General features: G+C 31.1%; 3 protein-coding genes across 5 annotated transcripts; 1 reads left to right on the forward strand and 2 right to left on the reverse strand.

Annotated features, from left to right (window-relative positions):
• Positions 1 to 1,004: 1,004 nt before the first annotated feature.
• Positions 1,005 to 6,150, forward strand: LOC146923206 (cytochrome P450 CYP736A12-like). The gene is made up of 2 exons (XM_085715904.1): positions 1,005 to 1,797; positions 5,043 to 6,150. The coding sequence occupies exons 1-2, from the start codon at positions 1,105 to 1,107 to the stop codon at positions 5,883 to 5,885; spliced, it is 1,536 nt and encodes a 511-aa protein (XP_085572030.1). The 5' UTR covers positions 1,005 to 1,104; the 3' UTR covers positions 5,886 to 6,150.
• Positions 6,151 to 6,602: 452 nt separating this feature from the next.
• Positions 6,603 to 9,551, reverse strand: LOC146923207 (cytochrome P450 CYP736A12-like). Of its 3 annotated transcripts, none has more exons than XM_085715898.1 (2): positions 8,668 to 9,540; positions 6,603 to 7,735 (listed from the first exon to the last, which is right to left on the reverse strand). In XM_085715898.1, exons 1-2 carry the CDS (start codon positions 9,364 to 9,366, stop codon positions 7,397 to 7,399), a joined length of 1,038 nt encoding a protein of 345 aa, XP_085572024.1. In that variant the 5' UTR covers positions 9,367 to 9,540; the 3' UTR covers positions 6,603 to 7,396. The 3 variants fall into 3 exon arrangements, with proteins under 3 accessions (XP_085572024.1, XP_085572023.1, XP_085572025.1); XM_085715897.1 differs by having other exon boundaries at positions 8,668 to 9,528; XM_085715899.1 differs by lacking the exon at positions 6,603 to 7,735 and adding an exon at positions 7,822 to 8,050 and having other exon boundaries at positions 8,668 to 9,551.
• A 2,342-nt stretch (positions 9,552 to 11,893) lies between these two features.
• On the reverse strand, positions 11,894 to 14,743 carry LOC146923208 (cytochrome P450 CYP736A12-like). Its single transcript, XM_085715906.1, has 2 exons — positions 13,870 to 14,743; positions 11,894 to 12,952 (listed from the first exon to the last, which is right to left on the reverse strand). The coding sequence occupies exons 1-2, from the start codon at positions 14,560 to 14,562 to the stop codon at positions 12,119 to 12,121; spliced, it is 1,527 nt and encodes a 508-aa protein (XP_085572032.1). The 5' UTR covers positions 14,563 to 14,743; the 3' UTR covers positions 11,894 to 12,118.
• Between the last annotated feature and the right edge of the window lie 988 nt (positions 14,744 to 15,731).

Here is a 15,731-nt window from a genome sequence, read left to right on the forward strand (position 1 = left end):
TTAATTGGTAGCCATTTGTCGGGGTCTGACCTCTGCAATATCTTGTCTACAACAATCACTATAGGATGAATCCAATTTTTGAGGGATGGATCCAATTATCTGCCGTGTCCACCTTTTACTTCTATGAGTTTAATTTTTTGTATAGTTAGTGTTAAAAAAAATTATGTGGTTAAATAGTTAGAGTTAAAAATCTCAGTTCAAGTCTTATCAGGAATATTTTTTTTATATTTATCATTTAAAAATACTTTCAATTAAGGAGAAAAATACTTCAATTAACATAGTCATATTTTACCATCGCGTCATTTTATTATATTAGTTTATTGTAAATATATTTTAAAAGAATTCATAAAAATCCATAAATCTTCTCCTGTATAATATTTATTGTAAAACATGATTGAACTTATAGGTACGTTTTTTTTTTTTACAAAAATAAACAATATTTCATCATTCAAATTGATAGAGTGCATCATCGATATAATATAAATTCAAAGTTATTAAAAACAAAAAGGATGAATCTTCGAAAAACTCACATCATCCATGTTAAAAACATAAAAGAACTGACTATCTATCTATCTATCTATCTATACCTACAAATATTACTATATTCAAATCTCAGAAATATTCATGTATCAGGATTTTTAACGTTGATGACTCCAAGCATTAATTGGATATGCACTTGCTCAAAGCTAATCTTTCTACCTCAATCAAATAAACAACGCAATAAAACGGAAAATCAACAAACACACTGCACAAAGACAAAAAATGAAAACAAGTAGAGTCATGTAAAAACGATGAAATCACAAAAATAAACGAATGAAGACTGAAAATATGTTAAAAAGGAAAAAAAAAACAATTTGGAGGGTGATTTTGGATCAAAATTAAACTTAAATCACCCATTTTCGATAAACAGAAAAAAATGGTGACAGACAGGGTTTAACCGAAAGCGATACCAATTAAACAAATCAAAATTATTTGTTTCCACCTTTATTTAACTAATAAATATCCTATCACTTGCACCACACTCAAATCCTCAAACAAGCAACACTAGAGATTTCTTTATAGATCGTAGCCTTGGAACTTGGATCCAAACCATTCATTGTAAACATGTCTTCTACAACAATCATAATAATTTCTTTCCTTCTCTTCACTTTCACATATCTTTTATTCAAATTCTTCTTACGTGCAAAACAAAACACCATAAATCATAAAAAGCCACCAGGTCCACCAACACTACCAATAATTGGAAACCTTCACCTACTAGGCAAACTTCCACATAGAACACTTCAATCACTCTCCAAAAAATATGGTCCAATTATGTCCTTACAACTTGGTCAAGTTCCAACAATTGTTATTTCATCTTCAAAGGCTGCAGAATCATTCCTCAAAACTCATGACATCAATTTTGCAAGTCGGCCGAAGACTCAAGCATCTCAGCTCATTTTTTATGGTTCCAAAGGGTTGGCTTTTTCAGAATATGGTCCTTATTGGCGTAGTGTAAAGAAACTGTGCACTTTGAAACTTCTAAGTGCTTCAAAAGTTGAGATGTTTGGTCCTATTAGGAAGAAGGAGTTGGATGTTTTGGTTAAGTCATTGGAGAAAGTTGCTTTGGTAGGTGAGATAGTGAATGTTAGTGAGATTGTAGAGAATCTTATAGAGGATATTGTGTATAAGATGATATTGGGTAGGGGTAAGTATGAGCAATTTGATTTGAAGAAGTTGGTTCAAGAAGGAATGGCTATGCTTGGAGCTTTTAATCCGGCTGATTATGTTTCTTGGCTAGGCCCTTTTGATCTTCAGGTATGTGTGTGTAAAAATTGAAGAAATTAGTTACCTATTGACTTGATTTTATTTTTAAGTCTCTTAAGTATCGTAGCTGTACAGTTTTCATTGGTCACTTTATTATTGCTGAGTTTTGGGTCCTTCATGTTTTTTCCTCGTGTATTAAAGGGGTCCCCTGGTTTAATCTCAATTTTCCCACTTATTTCTTAATATTATGATTGCGAGATTTTAGTACTTACTTTTAGTTCTAAGCATTCTCAAACATCATGATTGTCAACAATTGAAAAGAGGGGATAAAAATTTCCAAATTTCAATATTTTAGTACTAAAGGGAGGCTTATTGTCAATGAAGGATCAAGAAATTTTAATAAGTAGGGTTAAAGTTATATCATAAAAATTTATATAAAACTATATAAATACATAAGCGTTCAAAATTTATATAAGTTTTGTTTATAATTGCTTTAAAATGTTGATTTTTTAAAATATTTTTCCATTTCTAGCGGAGTTTATAAAATATAGCCCTAATTAATTATTTTTTCAACCACGAGCGTCAATCATAGAGCTTTTTTCAACAAATATAAGAATAGTTTAGAATATAATAATAGTTTTATGATCTTGCTAACGATATGCTCTAATAGAATTGGTTGAAGAATTCATAAAAGAAAATTTAATTTTAAAAATAAACGTTATTTTTATCAATATAATAATTATAACAACTTTTTATAAAAAAAAAAATAACTTCTTTTGATTTTTTTCTTTTTGACAAAACTTCTTTTGATTTCTTAACAAGTGTTCTTAGAACACTATTATTAGGATCCTTCTTATAATGTTATGAATAAACTATATGAAAACAATGATATTATATAAGCATGATCAAACTGTATAAATATAGGCAAATTTGTGTGATTATAAAAAATAGGGGGTAATTGACTTTTTTTTTTTTAAAAAAAAAAATTTGTGTGATTATAAAAATAGGCAAATACCCCCTCAACTTTAATACTTATGCAAATACCTCCCTCAACTTTAAAAATTATGTACCAATTATCCTCCTTAAATTTAACACTTACTTGCAAATACCCTCTTCAAATTTAAAATTATTTGCAAATTGAATTAAATCTTACGTGCAAAGATTACTTGAAATATTTGAAGACAAGTTTTAACAAAGATTCATCAAATATAAGACTTTTTTGTATAAAATTTATCACAAAACAATAATTTCAAACTGTGCTAAGGAACTTAAAGGTGTGAAAGCTATGGAACTCATGTCATGCCATCCTGTTATTGAGATTATTGTCGATGAACAACCAATTGGGAAGATTCATTTCAAGAGTCTTGTGGGTATCACCAAGACTTTCTCCGTTGAAGCTTTTGCTACTGGCAAGTAATCATATCATATGAATTAATTAATGTTAACACATATTTGAAGCAACCTTTGCACATAAAATTTAATTCAACTAGCAAATAAATTTTAAATTTGAAGGGGGTCTTTGCATGTAAATTTTAAATTTGAGGGGGGATAATTGGTACATAAGTTATAAAGCTGAGGGGGTATTTGCTCATAAGTATTAAAGTTGAGGGGTGGGGTGTGGGGGTGGGTGGGGGTATTTACCTATTTTTATAATCACACAGATTTTTTTTTTAAAAAGAAAAAAAAAATCATTTACTCCCCTATGACGTGTGGGGGGTGGTGGTGGTTTTCCTATTCACTCAAAAATTAATATTGTGTGGTTAAGTCATTGTAATATTATTAACGTTCAAAGTAATCTTTTTATTGTCCAATTTTAAGGAATGAAATCAATATACTTATTAATATCAAAGAACGGATATTATCAAAGAAGGTTGATTCGGTTGATGAAGACTATATTCTTTTATTGTTAGTGTGAAGATCTCTTTAATAAGTGATTCTTATGTGAGCCAAAGAAAATTAAGGGATATTATGAAGACAAAGATAAAAATAACCATAACTAAATGCTAATTTTTTAATGTTTAGAACAAATACTCCATCCGTTTCAAAATGAGTGTCACTTTAGCAAAATAATTTGTTTCAAAATGAATGTCATTCTCATTTTTCAATGTACTATTAATTACTTTTTTCCAATAGTACCCTTAATTATTATTATCCACACAACTTCTAAAGTATCATTTTGCACTTTAATTTATAATGATGACAAATGCACCAATAGCTAACGAGGCTATTTTAGTAAAAGTATCTTATCTTTGGACAACATTATTTCATTCCTTAATCTGTGTGCATTTGGCTAAAGCGACACTCATTTTGAAACGGAGAGTACTAAATAAAACTTTTGATTGGAACTAAAAGCTGAAATTGTTATATTGGCTTGAAAAATAATATTGAAACCAACAAAAAAACTAATAATTTTTTCTTGTGTTTTTCAATTTTCATATTTTTTAACGGGAAAACAACCAGTTTATTCTTTAGCTTACCATCTTGCTGTCACAACTCACAATGATCCTTGACTCAGATAATAGTCATGTATCTCCGAACCAGTTTAGTAATTGATGTTAAAATTAGGTGTTAAATGTTGAAAAGGATGCGTGACATGGACCTAATGACCAAAATGAAAGTAAACAATTCCAAATTAACGCCCCTAAATCCCTAAATCCCTACCTAATGAGTTCAGTGAAACGAAATCAAAATCCATTAAGGATCTAAAACCTATTGTTCTAATCAAATTCAACTCAGACATCTTGGTGTATGTAATGTTATTTTGTGAAATTCTATTGGTTATACTGCCAATTGGAATATGGATGCAATGTTATTTTGTGAAATTCTTAGATCATATTGACCTTTATTCCCAATTTCAAAAATCAATTTATCTCTTTAGTCCAAAATTATGAGTGAGAATCTGGGTGTGGAATGTAGGGTCCTCTAATAAGGAAGCAAAATGGAAAGAGATAGGTAACAAACGGAGCGTGTGAAAACCAAAGAGAACAATAAAGCAAAGGAGGATTTAGGGATTTATGTGTGTTAATTTCGAACCGACTTTCATTTTAGTCCCTAGACCTATGTCACACATCCTTGTCAGCATCTGACAGTCAATTTTAACGTCAAGCACTAAACTGACTAACCGAGGTACACATTCAGCGACCGTTTTGCCTTTTAGCGTGAGTCAAGGACTATTGTGACAGCGAGGTGCAATGACAGTGAACAAAATGGTTATTTCCTCATTTTTTAATTGTTCGCCTAAGCTATGCAAAAATATCCAATTAGTAATTGTCATTCTTAATTTAACTCTTTGCTAGGGATTTACACGAACCTGCAAGAAAACCGGTAAAGCACTTGATGAGGTATTGGAGATGATAATAAGAGAGCATGAACAAAGCACTAATGTAGACAAAGTTCGTCATGAAGACTTTGTAGACATACTTCTCTCAATTGTGCACCAAACCGTAGATCCAGAGAATGAACAAAGTGATGTCATTGACAGAACTAACATCAAAGCAATTTTACTAGACATGATTGTGGCAGGAATTGATACAGCCACTACCACGATTGAGTGGGCTTTATCTGAACTTTTCAGACATCCAAGAGTGATGAAAAAGCTTCAAAATGAGATACAAAATGAAGTAGGAAATAAAAGAATGGTTGCAGAAAAAGATTTGAAGAAGTTTAATTACCTAGATATGGTGGTTGACGAGACATTAAGACTTTACCCTGTTGGACCATTATTACTCCCTCGTGAATGTAGAGAGAGAATAACAATTGATGGATATTTCATAAAGGAAAAGACTCGAGTTATAGTAAATGCATGGGCTATAGGGAGAGATTCTAATGTTTGGTCAGAAAATGCTGATGAATTTTATCCAGAGAGATTTAGTGATAAGAAAATGAATTATCAAGGCCAGGAGTTTGAATCTATACCATTTGGTTCAGGTCGTAGACGATGTCCTGGGATTCAATTGGGTTTGGTTACTGTTAGATTTGTTGTAGCTCAATTGGTGCATTGCTTTAATTGGCAACTTCCACATAATATTAGCCCTTCCAATTTGAATATGGAGGAGAAATTTGGAGTCACTATACCAAGGGCTCAACACTTGCACGCAATACCTAGTTATCGTTTGGAATGTGATGAGAAGCTTGAATAGGTCCATAAAGGACAATAATATTATGCTTGTATTCAATAAGTTTATTACTAGTAAACATGTTATAAGTTGGTCTAATGGTGCTTGAATAGAATAAGTTAATGAATATTGCTAGTTTTTATTATATGTTAATAGCCAACATATGAAAAATATAGGAGTGAAGAAATTATCAGTTAATTGCTTATTGAATAAGTGTTTATCATATAAGTGTTTATGTATATGAGTTATTCCAATAATTAAAGTGATAATCCTGTCCACTATTTTCAAATAACTTGTAACTGATTTTCTTAAGTTGTCATAGAGAGCTAACTCAACCTATGACATCCGGTTCACCCTGGTACGAGGAATTAGCTCATTGGTTAATGCTTGCTTTGTAATTGTTTTTAGAGTTAATATTGGTCTCAATTTTAATTTCATAATAATCATGAGTAGAGAATAATGCTCTAGTACCTTATTGTTATGATACCAAAGTTTTATTTGGATTTGTTAGTTCAAGACAAGTTTTAGGTTGTGAAAGTATAACTACAGATTTTCATGCAATTATAACATAAGGGATGCCTAAAATTCCAGAAATTAGAGGAACAAATAAATAATTTGATTAGAGGGAATATTGGAAGTAGTGTTTGATTCACCATAAAAACTCCATCAATTTAAAAATTTATCATTAGCTGAGCAAAGGTTTGTACCTCTGTTTCTTTAAATTCAGTAATAATAATAATAAAACAGAATTGAAACAAATACTTTGCGTAAAAGATTGAGAGACAGGGTAGAGATGGAGGAGATTTATACTATAGATTTGCACCATACCATTGATCATGAAGGTATGTGATATGCTTGTATTATTCATTTTATTGACCTCCATGTCCCAATGGAAACTCAAATGTTGGCTACCAGCATATATAAAGAACAAGCAATATACATTAAAATATCATTATTAGACCTGCCATACTTAGCATCTTTACTGGTAATAAACTTGTTGCACAAGAACATACTAGTATTATTCTTGGAGCTATTCTTGCTTAGCATCATCCAAACGATAACTCGGTATTGCGTGCAAATGCTGAGCTCTTGGTATAGAGAGTCCAAATTTCTCCTCCATATTCAAATTGGAAGGACTAATATTATGTGGAAGTTCCCAGTTAAAGCAATGCACAAATTGAGCTATAACCAACTTAACCGTAATTAAACCCAATTGAATTCCAGGACAACGCCTACGACCAGAACCAAATGGTATAGATTCAAACTCTTGACCGAGATAATTCATTTTCTTGTCAATAAATCTCTCTGGGTAAAACTCATCAGCATTTTCTGACCAAACATTAGAATCTCTCCCTATAGCCCATGCATTTACTATAACTCGAGTCTTTTTCGCTATAAAATATCCATCAATTGTTATGCTCTCTCTACATTCACGAGGGATTAATAAGGGTCCAACAGGATAAAGTCTTAAGGTTTCATCAACCACCATATCTAAGTAATTAAACTTCTTCAGATCCTTCTCTTTAACCATTCTCTCATTTCCTAGCTACTTCATTTTGTATCTCATCTTGAAGAATTTTCATCACTCTTGGATGCCTTAGAAGTTCAGATAAAGCCCACTCAATCGTGGTAGCAGATGTATGAATTGATGCCACTATCATGTCGAGCAAAATAGCCTTGATGTTAGTTCGATCAATGACCAGATTTTGTTCACCCTCCACATCAATGGTTTGGTGCATAATTGAAAGAAGTATGTCTACAAAGTCTTCATTACGAGTTTTGTCTCTATTAGCAGTCTGTTCGTGCTCTGTTATTATCATCTCCAAAACCTCATCGAGGGCTTTACTGGTTTTTTTGCAAGCTCGTGTTAATCCCTAACAAAAAGTTAAACTTATATTGATAATAGCTACTACATGAATATTTTCACTGAACTTAACAAAACCATAAAAGCATATGTAAATTGAGTATGAAATCGATAGCTGATTTATTTATTTATTTTTGTTACATGAGAAGAAAAAAAACAAAAACAGAAGAAGCTATTGGACGCGAGGATAAAAAACACTCGTACTGTCCGTCATAATACAATCGGAGCTCAGCTGGAGGATCAAGAACAACCAACAATCCATTTGAAGACCTCGTTCTTAGTTTAACTAAAATAGTCAGCATACATATTACCCTTCCTGAAATAGCTAGGGAATGGAAAATATTTAAAGAGTTAATTTATTTTCCCCATGTACAATAAATTGTTCATCTAACTTTTTCTAAATTTCTCATGCTTTTAGTACCTCAAATATTTTGAGATTGTGAAATTTGATCCCGCTTTCCAATTTCATAACTAAAAGGGAAGGGCAATTGAGATAAAATCAAGTAACCCTTTTATTCCCATAGAGGAAAATTCACATGTTATTTCAATTTTTGAAAAACATTTTATAGTGTTACTAATTTAAAAATAAAAAAAAAGTAAGACTTCCCCTCCCTTTTCTTCATAAACCCTCAATCCAAACACAATACACAATATTCAATATTTTTCTTTCTTATACAGTGATATCAACACAAAGATACATCTTTACAAAAAAATAAAAAAATCAACACAAAGATACTCTCAAGTCTTAACCACCAATTAAATATCAATAAACTATTTGTCAAAAAAAATATCAATAAACTATAAATATTAGTTGTTTTCTATTATACTCTTAATTATTTATTATTTTATCTCTTTTCAGTTTCTCAATTTATCTTTTCCATATCATCAGATAATCTCATATAAAATTAATTACAATTTTTAATAGAAATTGTCAAGACGTACCTGAAGGTCAAAAACGCCTAGCCAAGGTACATAATCAGCCAGATTAAAAGCTCCCATCAAAGCCAATGCTTCTAGAACTAACTTATTCATGTCAAATTGCTCATACTTACCTCTACCCAGTATCATTTTATACACAATATCCTCAATAAGATTCTCTACAACCTCACTTACATTCACAACCTCACCTTCCAAAGCAACTTTCTTCAAAGATTTAACCAAAACATCCAACTTCTCCTTCCTAATAGGACCAAACATCTCAACTTTTGAAGCACTAAAAAGTTTCAAAGTGCAAAATTTCCTCACACTACGCCAATAAGGACCATACTCAGAAAAAGCCATCCCTTTGGAACCATATGACATGATCTCTGATCCTTGACTCTTTGCTCGACTTGCAAAAACGTTGACATGAGTTTTGAGGAATGATTCTGCAGCTTTTGAAGATGAAATGATAATAGTTGGAACTTGACCAAGTTGTAATGACATGATTGGACCATATTTTTTGGAGAGTGATTGAAGTGTTCTATGTGGAAGTTTACCTAACATGTGAAGGTTTCCGATTATTGGTAGTGTTGGTGGACCTGGTGGCTTTTTATGGATAATGGTATTTTGTTTTGGATGTAAAAAGAGTTTGAATAAAAAGCATGTGAAAGTGAAGAGAAGGAAATAAAGTAATGTAGTTATTATTTCTGCAGAAGACATGTCTACGATTGAAGTTTTGGTTTAGATCAAGCTCCAAGACTGAGGAGTGAGGACTATAAGAACTGATATTATCTCTAAACTAGTAGTGTGTTTGTTTGTGGATGGTATGAGTAGTGGTTGGTGGGATATTTTTTTCTCGAGAAATGTTAAACACTCACTCTTACACTCACTCTTCTATTGAGTGACATTCATTTAAGTCTCGTCATTTATATGAGATTTATTTTCAATGTGTGATACCCACATAAACTTCACTCAATAAAAGAATAAATATTAAAGAGTGTTAGAAAAAGAGTGTTTGTAGTTTTTTTCCAAAGTGTTCTATGAACATCGATTTGTAACAACCGACAATGTACATGCATACGTTGGATATGATTTGCCATTATTTTAATATTCTTTTATCCTCTCGTTTTGCATGCTTGTCAATTGAAAAGTAAAAGAGGGATGTTATCCTCCTCGTTTTCAAAGTACTGTGTAGTTTGATTCACTGTAAAAACTCCATTGGTTTAATAATTTATCATTAGCTGAGCAAAGGTGTGTACTTCTGTTTTACATTAATTTCATTTATTTGTTGGTTTATCCAGCAAACGGATGATGATCAAGATAACTTAGTAATTTGATCTAATATATAGTAACGTTTTTTAATATTTACATGTTATGCTTATCTCGAGTAATGCAGCAGCATGAGTGATTTTGAAAGTGGTCTTATAGGAAAAATACCACATTTATTTTTTAGATTTTAGTTATTCTTATAGGAAAGGTCAAATACATCTCGCGATTCTTTAAGTTGGTTGTTTATAATAAGTTAGTTTTTTAAAGTTTTTTTTTTAACAAAATGGTCATTTAAGTAATGAAATATCTGCATCATTACCCTATTTTCATGAAACTCACTTAAAACGTGTTTATATGAACGGTTGAAGTTAAATTGATAGGAACCCACTTAGGTTGGCCTAATGGTAATGACTTCAGACCATGAAGTTGCTCCTCTCAAGGTTTAGGTTTCGATTCTTCTCGATGTCAATTTTAATGAGCTAATTTGATTTCTTAAAAAAATGTTAAATTGGAAGGTCCAAATTGACTACCCTCAAAATTAGGGTTCATAGCTGTCTCAAAACTAGGGTTCATAGTTGTATAATTCAATCTTGATTAGAAAATCAATTGATAAATTACTTCATTTACACTGTTGTTGATGAAACATTTATTTGTAAAATTAAATTTCAATTAGAAAACAAGAAGAAAAAAAAAGTGCATAAGCAAACATTTTTGTTGTTATATGCACTTTTTGAACCCCACCTCAATGCTAAATAGTTATTTTTTGGGTTAATTAAGTTTGTAGTCCCTATAAATATTCACAATTTTGTTTTTAGTCCCTACAAAATAAAATCACACTTTTTAGTCCCTGTGACATTTTCCTTAAGCATTTTAGGGACTAAAAATGCTGATGGAAAAATTTTATAGGGACTAAAAATGCTGATGGATGATGGAAAATTTTATAGGGACTAAAAATGTTGATGGAAAATTTTATAGGGACTAAAAAGTGTGATTTTATTTTGTAGGGACTAAAAACAAAATTCTGAATATTTATAGGGACCATTTACTTAATTAACCCTTATTTTTTTTTTGAAGGACAATGTTAAATAGTTAATAAACATTTATTATTGAAGTTGGTTGAAAAGAGGGCAAGAGTGTAAATATGTTACGACTTAAAAGATCAATTTATAAGAAACAAAAAAAAAATTAAAAATTAACTTGTTACAATTTACAAACATCAAACATAAAGGATAGAAGATGATATTTGGTCTATAGGAGAAAGATCAGAGTTTTGGAAATTATTTATGCACTAAACTGTTACTGTTTATGATTAAATTTTTAAGATTTAGACACTAAATTGGGTCTTATAATCATATTGAAGAATGAAATTATTGAGTTGCAAGAGTTCAGTTGTCAGATCTAGTATAGTACGGGGATGATAGAGAAACAAGACAGAGAGAGAGAGAAAGTAGATCTATAATAGAGATAGAGAAGTTATAAAGATTAGAACAAAAGACTTGATTGTTATCCAAATCTACAGAGTCAGAAAATAAGGACACATGCAAAAAAAGTTACACAAAACTCTCTAATATTCATTATTTTGATATTAATACATAGTACAAAAAAAAAATATAAACATACTCTAATAGTTTTTGAATCAAGTAATGTTAATGTGCACTATATTATATTTTATACATGTACATTGTGGAAAGCCATAGAGGAATAATAAGTATTTACATCTTTTATATGTTGTTCTCCAATCTTCATGGAGCAATATTCTAGTTATTAAGTTTTTCATGTGTGATATATGTTGTGTTAAAAAAGCTTTTAGAATTTCGGGGTATACCTCATTTCTAAAATTGCTTGTCCCATACCAATTTTAAAATCAGTAATAATAATAATAATAATAATAATAATAATAATAATAATAATAATAATAATAATAACAACAACAACAAAGAATTGAAACAAATACTGAGTAAAAGAAGGAGAGATAGGGTAGAGATGAAGGAGATTTGTACTATATAGACTTTGCACCATACCATTGATCATGAAGGTATGTGATTTTATTGACCTCCATGTCCCAATGAAGACTGAAATGTTGGCTATCAACATATATAAAGAACAAGCAATATACATTAAAACATCATTAATGGACCTACCATACTTAGCATCTTTACTAGTAATAAACTTGTTGAACAAGAACATAGTATTATTCTTGGAGCTATTCTTGCTTAGCATCATCCAAACGATAACTCGGTATTGCGTGCAAATGCTGAGCTCTTGGTATAGTGAGTCCAAATTTCTCCTCCATATTCATATTGGAAGGACTAATATTATGTGGAAGTTCCCAATCAAAACAGTGCACCAATTGAGCTATAACCAACTTTACCGTAATTAAACCCAATTGAATTCCAGGACAACGTCTACGACCAAAACCAAATGGTATAGATTCAAACTCTTGTCCGAGATAATTCATTTTTTTCTCAATAAATCTCTCTGGGTAAAATTCTTCAGCATTTTCTAACCAAACATTAGGATCTCTCCCAATTGCCCATGCATTTACTATAACTCGTGTCTTTTCTTTTATAAAACAACCATCAATTGTTATGCTCTCTCTACATTCACGAGGGATTAATAAAGGTGCAACAGGATAAAGTCTTAAGGTTTCATCAACCACCATATCTAGGTAATTAAAATTCTTCAAATCGTTTTCTTGAACCATTCTCTTATTTCCTACTGCATTTTGTATTTCCACTTGAAGAATTTGCATCACTCTTGGATGCCTTAAAAGTTCAGATAAAGCCCACTCAATCACGTTTGCAGATGTATCAATTGATGCCCCTATCATGTCGAGCAAAATAGCCTTGATGATCGTTCGATCAATGATGACATCTTGTTCACCCTCAACACCAATGGTTTGGTGCATAATTGAAAGAAGCATGTCTACAAAATCTTTAGGATTGTCTGTATTAGTAGTTTGTTCATGCTCTGTTATTATCATCTCCAAAACTTCATCAAGAGCTTTACTGGTTTTTTTGCAAGCTTGTGTTAATCCCTAACAAAAAGTTAACTTATAATATGAGTTACTACATGAATATTTTCACCGAACTTAACAAACCCACGTTTATGATAAACTACTATGGGGTAATTTGATCTATATAGTTGATCCTATTTAGTCGGATAAGCCTTGATTGTTGTTGTTAACAAAACTGTAAAAACATAAGTAAATTGAGGATGAAATGGATAAATGAAATATTTAACCGAATGGAAAATATTTAAGAGTTAACTCAATTTTTTTTGTAGAGTTAATTTAATTTTCCCTTGTGTATACTGTATAGTAAAGTGATTATCTAACTTTTTTCAAATTTCTCTTACTTTTAGTACCTAAAATATTTTGATATTGTGAAATTTGACCCACTTTCCAATTTCATATATAAAAGTGAAGGGCAATTGAGATAAAATCAAGTAACCCTTTTAATGCCATAGAGGGAAAAACACTAAAGGACCAATATCGAACTATTAAATATTGAGTGACCAAAATCACTCAATCACTCTATTTATGAGTTTTTTGTTTTGTTTTGAAGAACACTCTATTTATGAGACTTAAAAATAAATGTATGTTAATATTCAATATCTTTCTTTCTTACAGAGTACTACCACCGTCCTTAATCATAAAACCTTTTTGTGAAAAACACGGAAATTAAAAAAGTTGATTGTTGAATTACTTTTGTTGGCAATTATTATTGTTTTACATGTTTATCGTTTATGAAAGAGAATTAATTGATGTTTTTATAGAGTATTTATTATATATTGCAGAAAAATATGCAACATAAATAGGGATATACAATGGTAAAGAAATAGTTTATGTATATTGAAATTTGAAATAGATCTTATAAAAATATAAGAAGCAAAAACACAAAATGATCTTATTATTAACGAGGGAGGTAGTAGTAATAAATAGTACAAATGTACCTGAAGGTCAAAAACACCTAGCCAAGGAACATAATCAGCCAGATTAAAAGCTCCCATCAAAGTCAGTCCATCTTTAATCATCTTCTTCAAGTCAAATTGCTCATACTTACCCCTGCCCAATATCATCTTATACACAATATTCTCTATAAGATTCTCTATAGCCTCACTAACATTCACAACCTCACCTACCAAAGAAGCTTTCTTCAAACTGTTAACCAAAACACCCAACTCCTCTTTTCTAATAGGACCCGACTTCTCAACTTTTGAAGCACTAAGAAGTTTCAAAGTGCAAAATTTCCTCATGATGCGCCAATAAGGACCATACTCAGAAAAAGGCATCCCTTTAGAACCATAGGACATGAGCTCGGATCCTTGAGTCTTCGGTCGGCTTGCGAAAACGATGTCATGGGTTTTGAGGAATGATTCTGCTTCTTTTGAAGATGAAATAACAATTGTTGGAACTTGACCAAGTTGTAAGGACATGATTGCACCATATTTTTTGGAGAGTGATTGAAGTGTTCTATGTGGAAGTTTACCTAATATGTGAAGGTTTCCGATTATTGGTAGTGCTGGTGGACCTGGTGGCTTTTTATGGTTTAGGGTTTTTTGTTTTGGATGTAAGAAGAGTTTGAATAAAAGGTATATGAAAGTGAAGAGAAGGAAACAAAGTATAGTGGTTGCTGCAGAAGACATGACTATAATGAATGAATGGCTTGGTTTGGCTGAAGTAGCGAGGTTGAAGATATCAAGAACTCATGCATGTTGGTATCATATTATCTCTAAACTTGTGGTGTACACGTTTTTCTGTGGACAGAGAAGCTACAACATATGTCACCATACCACCAAGTAGTGCTCCTTTTATCTACTCTTTGTTGAAGAACTATTGGTTGATCACAATTTTTTAATACTATAGTTGGCACACATTGGATTGCTTGACTGGTTAAATCTAGGGGGAAAAAATTGGAGGTTTTGAGTTCAAACTCGGATGAAGAAGAAAAAATTAAGACTAAATTGTATATTTGGTCTCCTAAATGATCTATGAGTTTCGTTTTGGTTCCTAAATAATAAAATGTTTGTATTAGTCCTTTAACTATATCTTCATGTGTCAAGGTGATCCTTCTGTCAGTTTTTAACCCTAAATACCTAAAGTATTCCAACATTCTAGATGGTCTACCATAGACCTTACTAATTTTTTAATTTTACTTGTTTGATCTTTTTTTTTTCTTTCAAAAAGAGAACTTTTAAATTTTGAAGGTTTACGAGATCAAACAATGGACCATAAATACCCAATTTTATTTTATATTTCTTCAACTTCTTTCTCCTCCTTTTTCTTCATCTTTATAAATGTCAGCATCTTCACCAAACGAAATCAAGAAAAGAAAAAATTACACACACTCCACACTTGATCTCATCACGACAGCACCTTCATAATTTAATATTTAGGTCTAAATTTTCATTATTTTTAGGGTCAAATAATGTTTACACCAGCAAATCGTGGTATATATTGTGTAAAAGAAAAGTTTGAGATTCCTCTTCCATTTTAATTTTTTTTGATTGTGTAAAATAGATTACGTGGCGTTGAGTGTGTATTTATATTTCTTTTAGATTTTTTTGCTTCCACATGAATATTGGTTACCAAGTCATTAATTTTAAATCTGCAAAAAAAGTCATTAATTTTAAAAACATAAAAATATTTAAAACCACTTCTTCTATAATGTTCAAAGAGAAACCCAGATCAATGTTGATATTTTTTTTGTGGTGGTCGGAGTTTGAACCTCGGACCTTGCATATATTTATGCTTCGTCCCTACCTACTGAGCTAAGCTCACGATGACCAATATTAATTTTCTTTTAATCTTCATA

Source organism: Medicago sativa, chromosome 5 (assembly GCF_051527215.1).
Source record: "Medicago sativa cultivar Bolivia chromosome 5, Bolivia_mono, whole genome shotgun sequence".
Taxonomy (NCBI): Eukaryota; Viridiplantae; Streptophyta; class Magnoliopsida; order Fabales; family Fabaceae; genus Medicago; species Medicago sativa.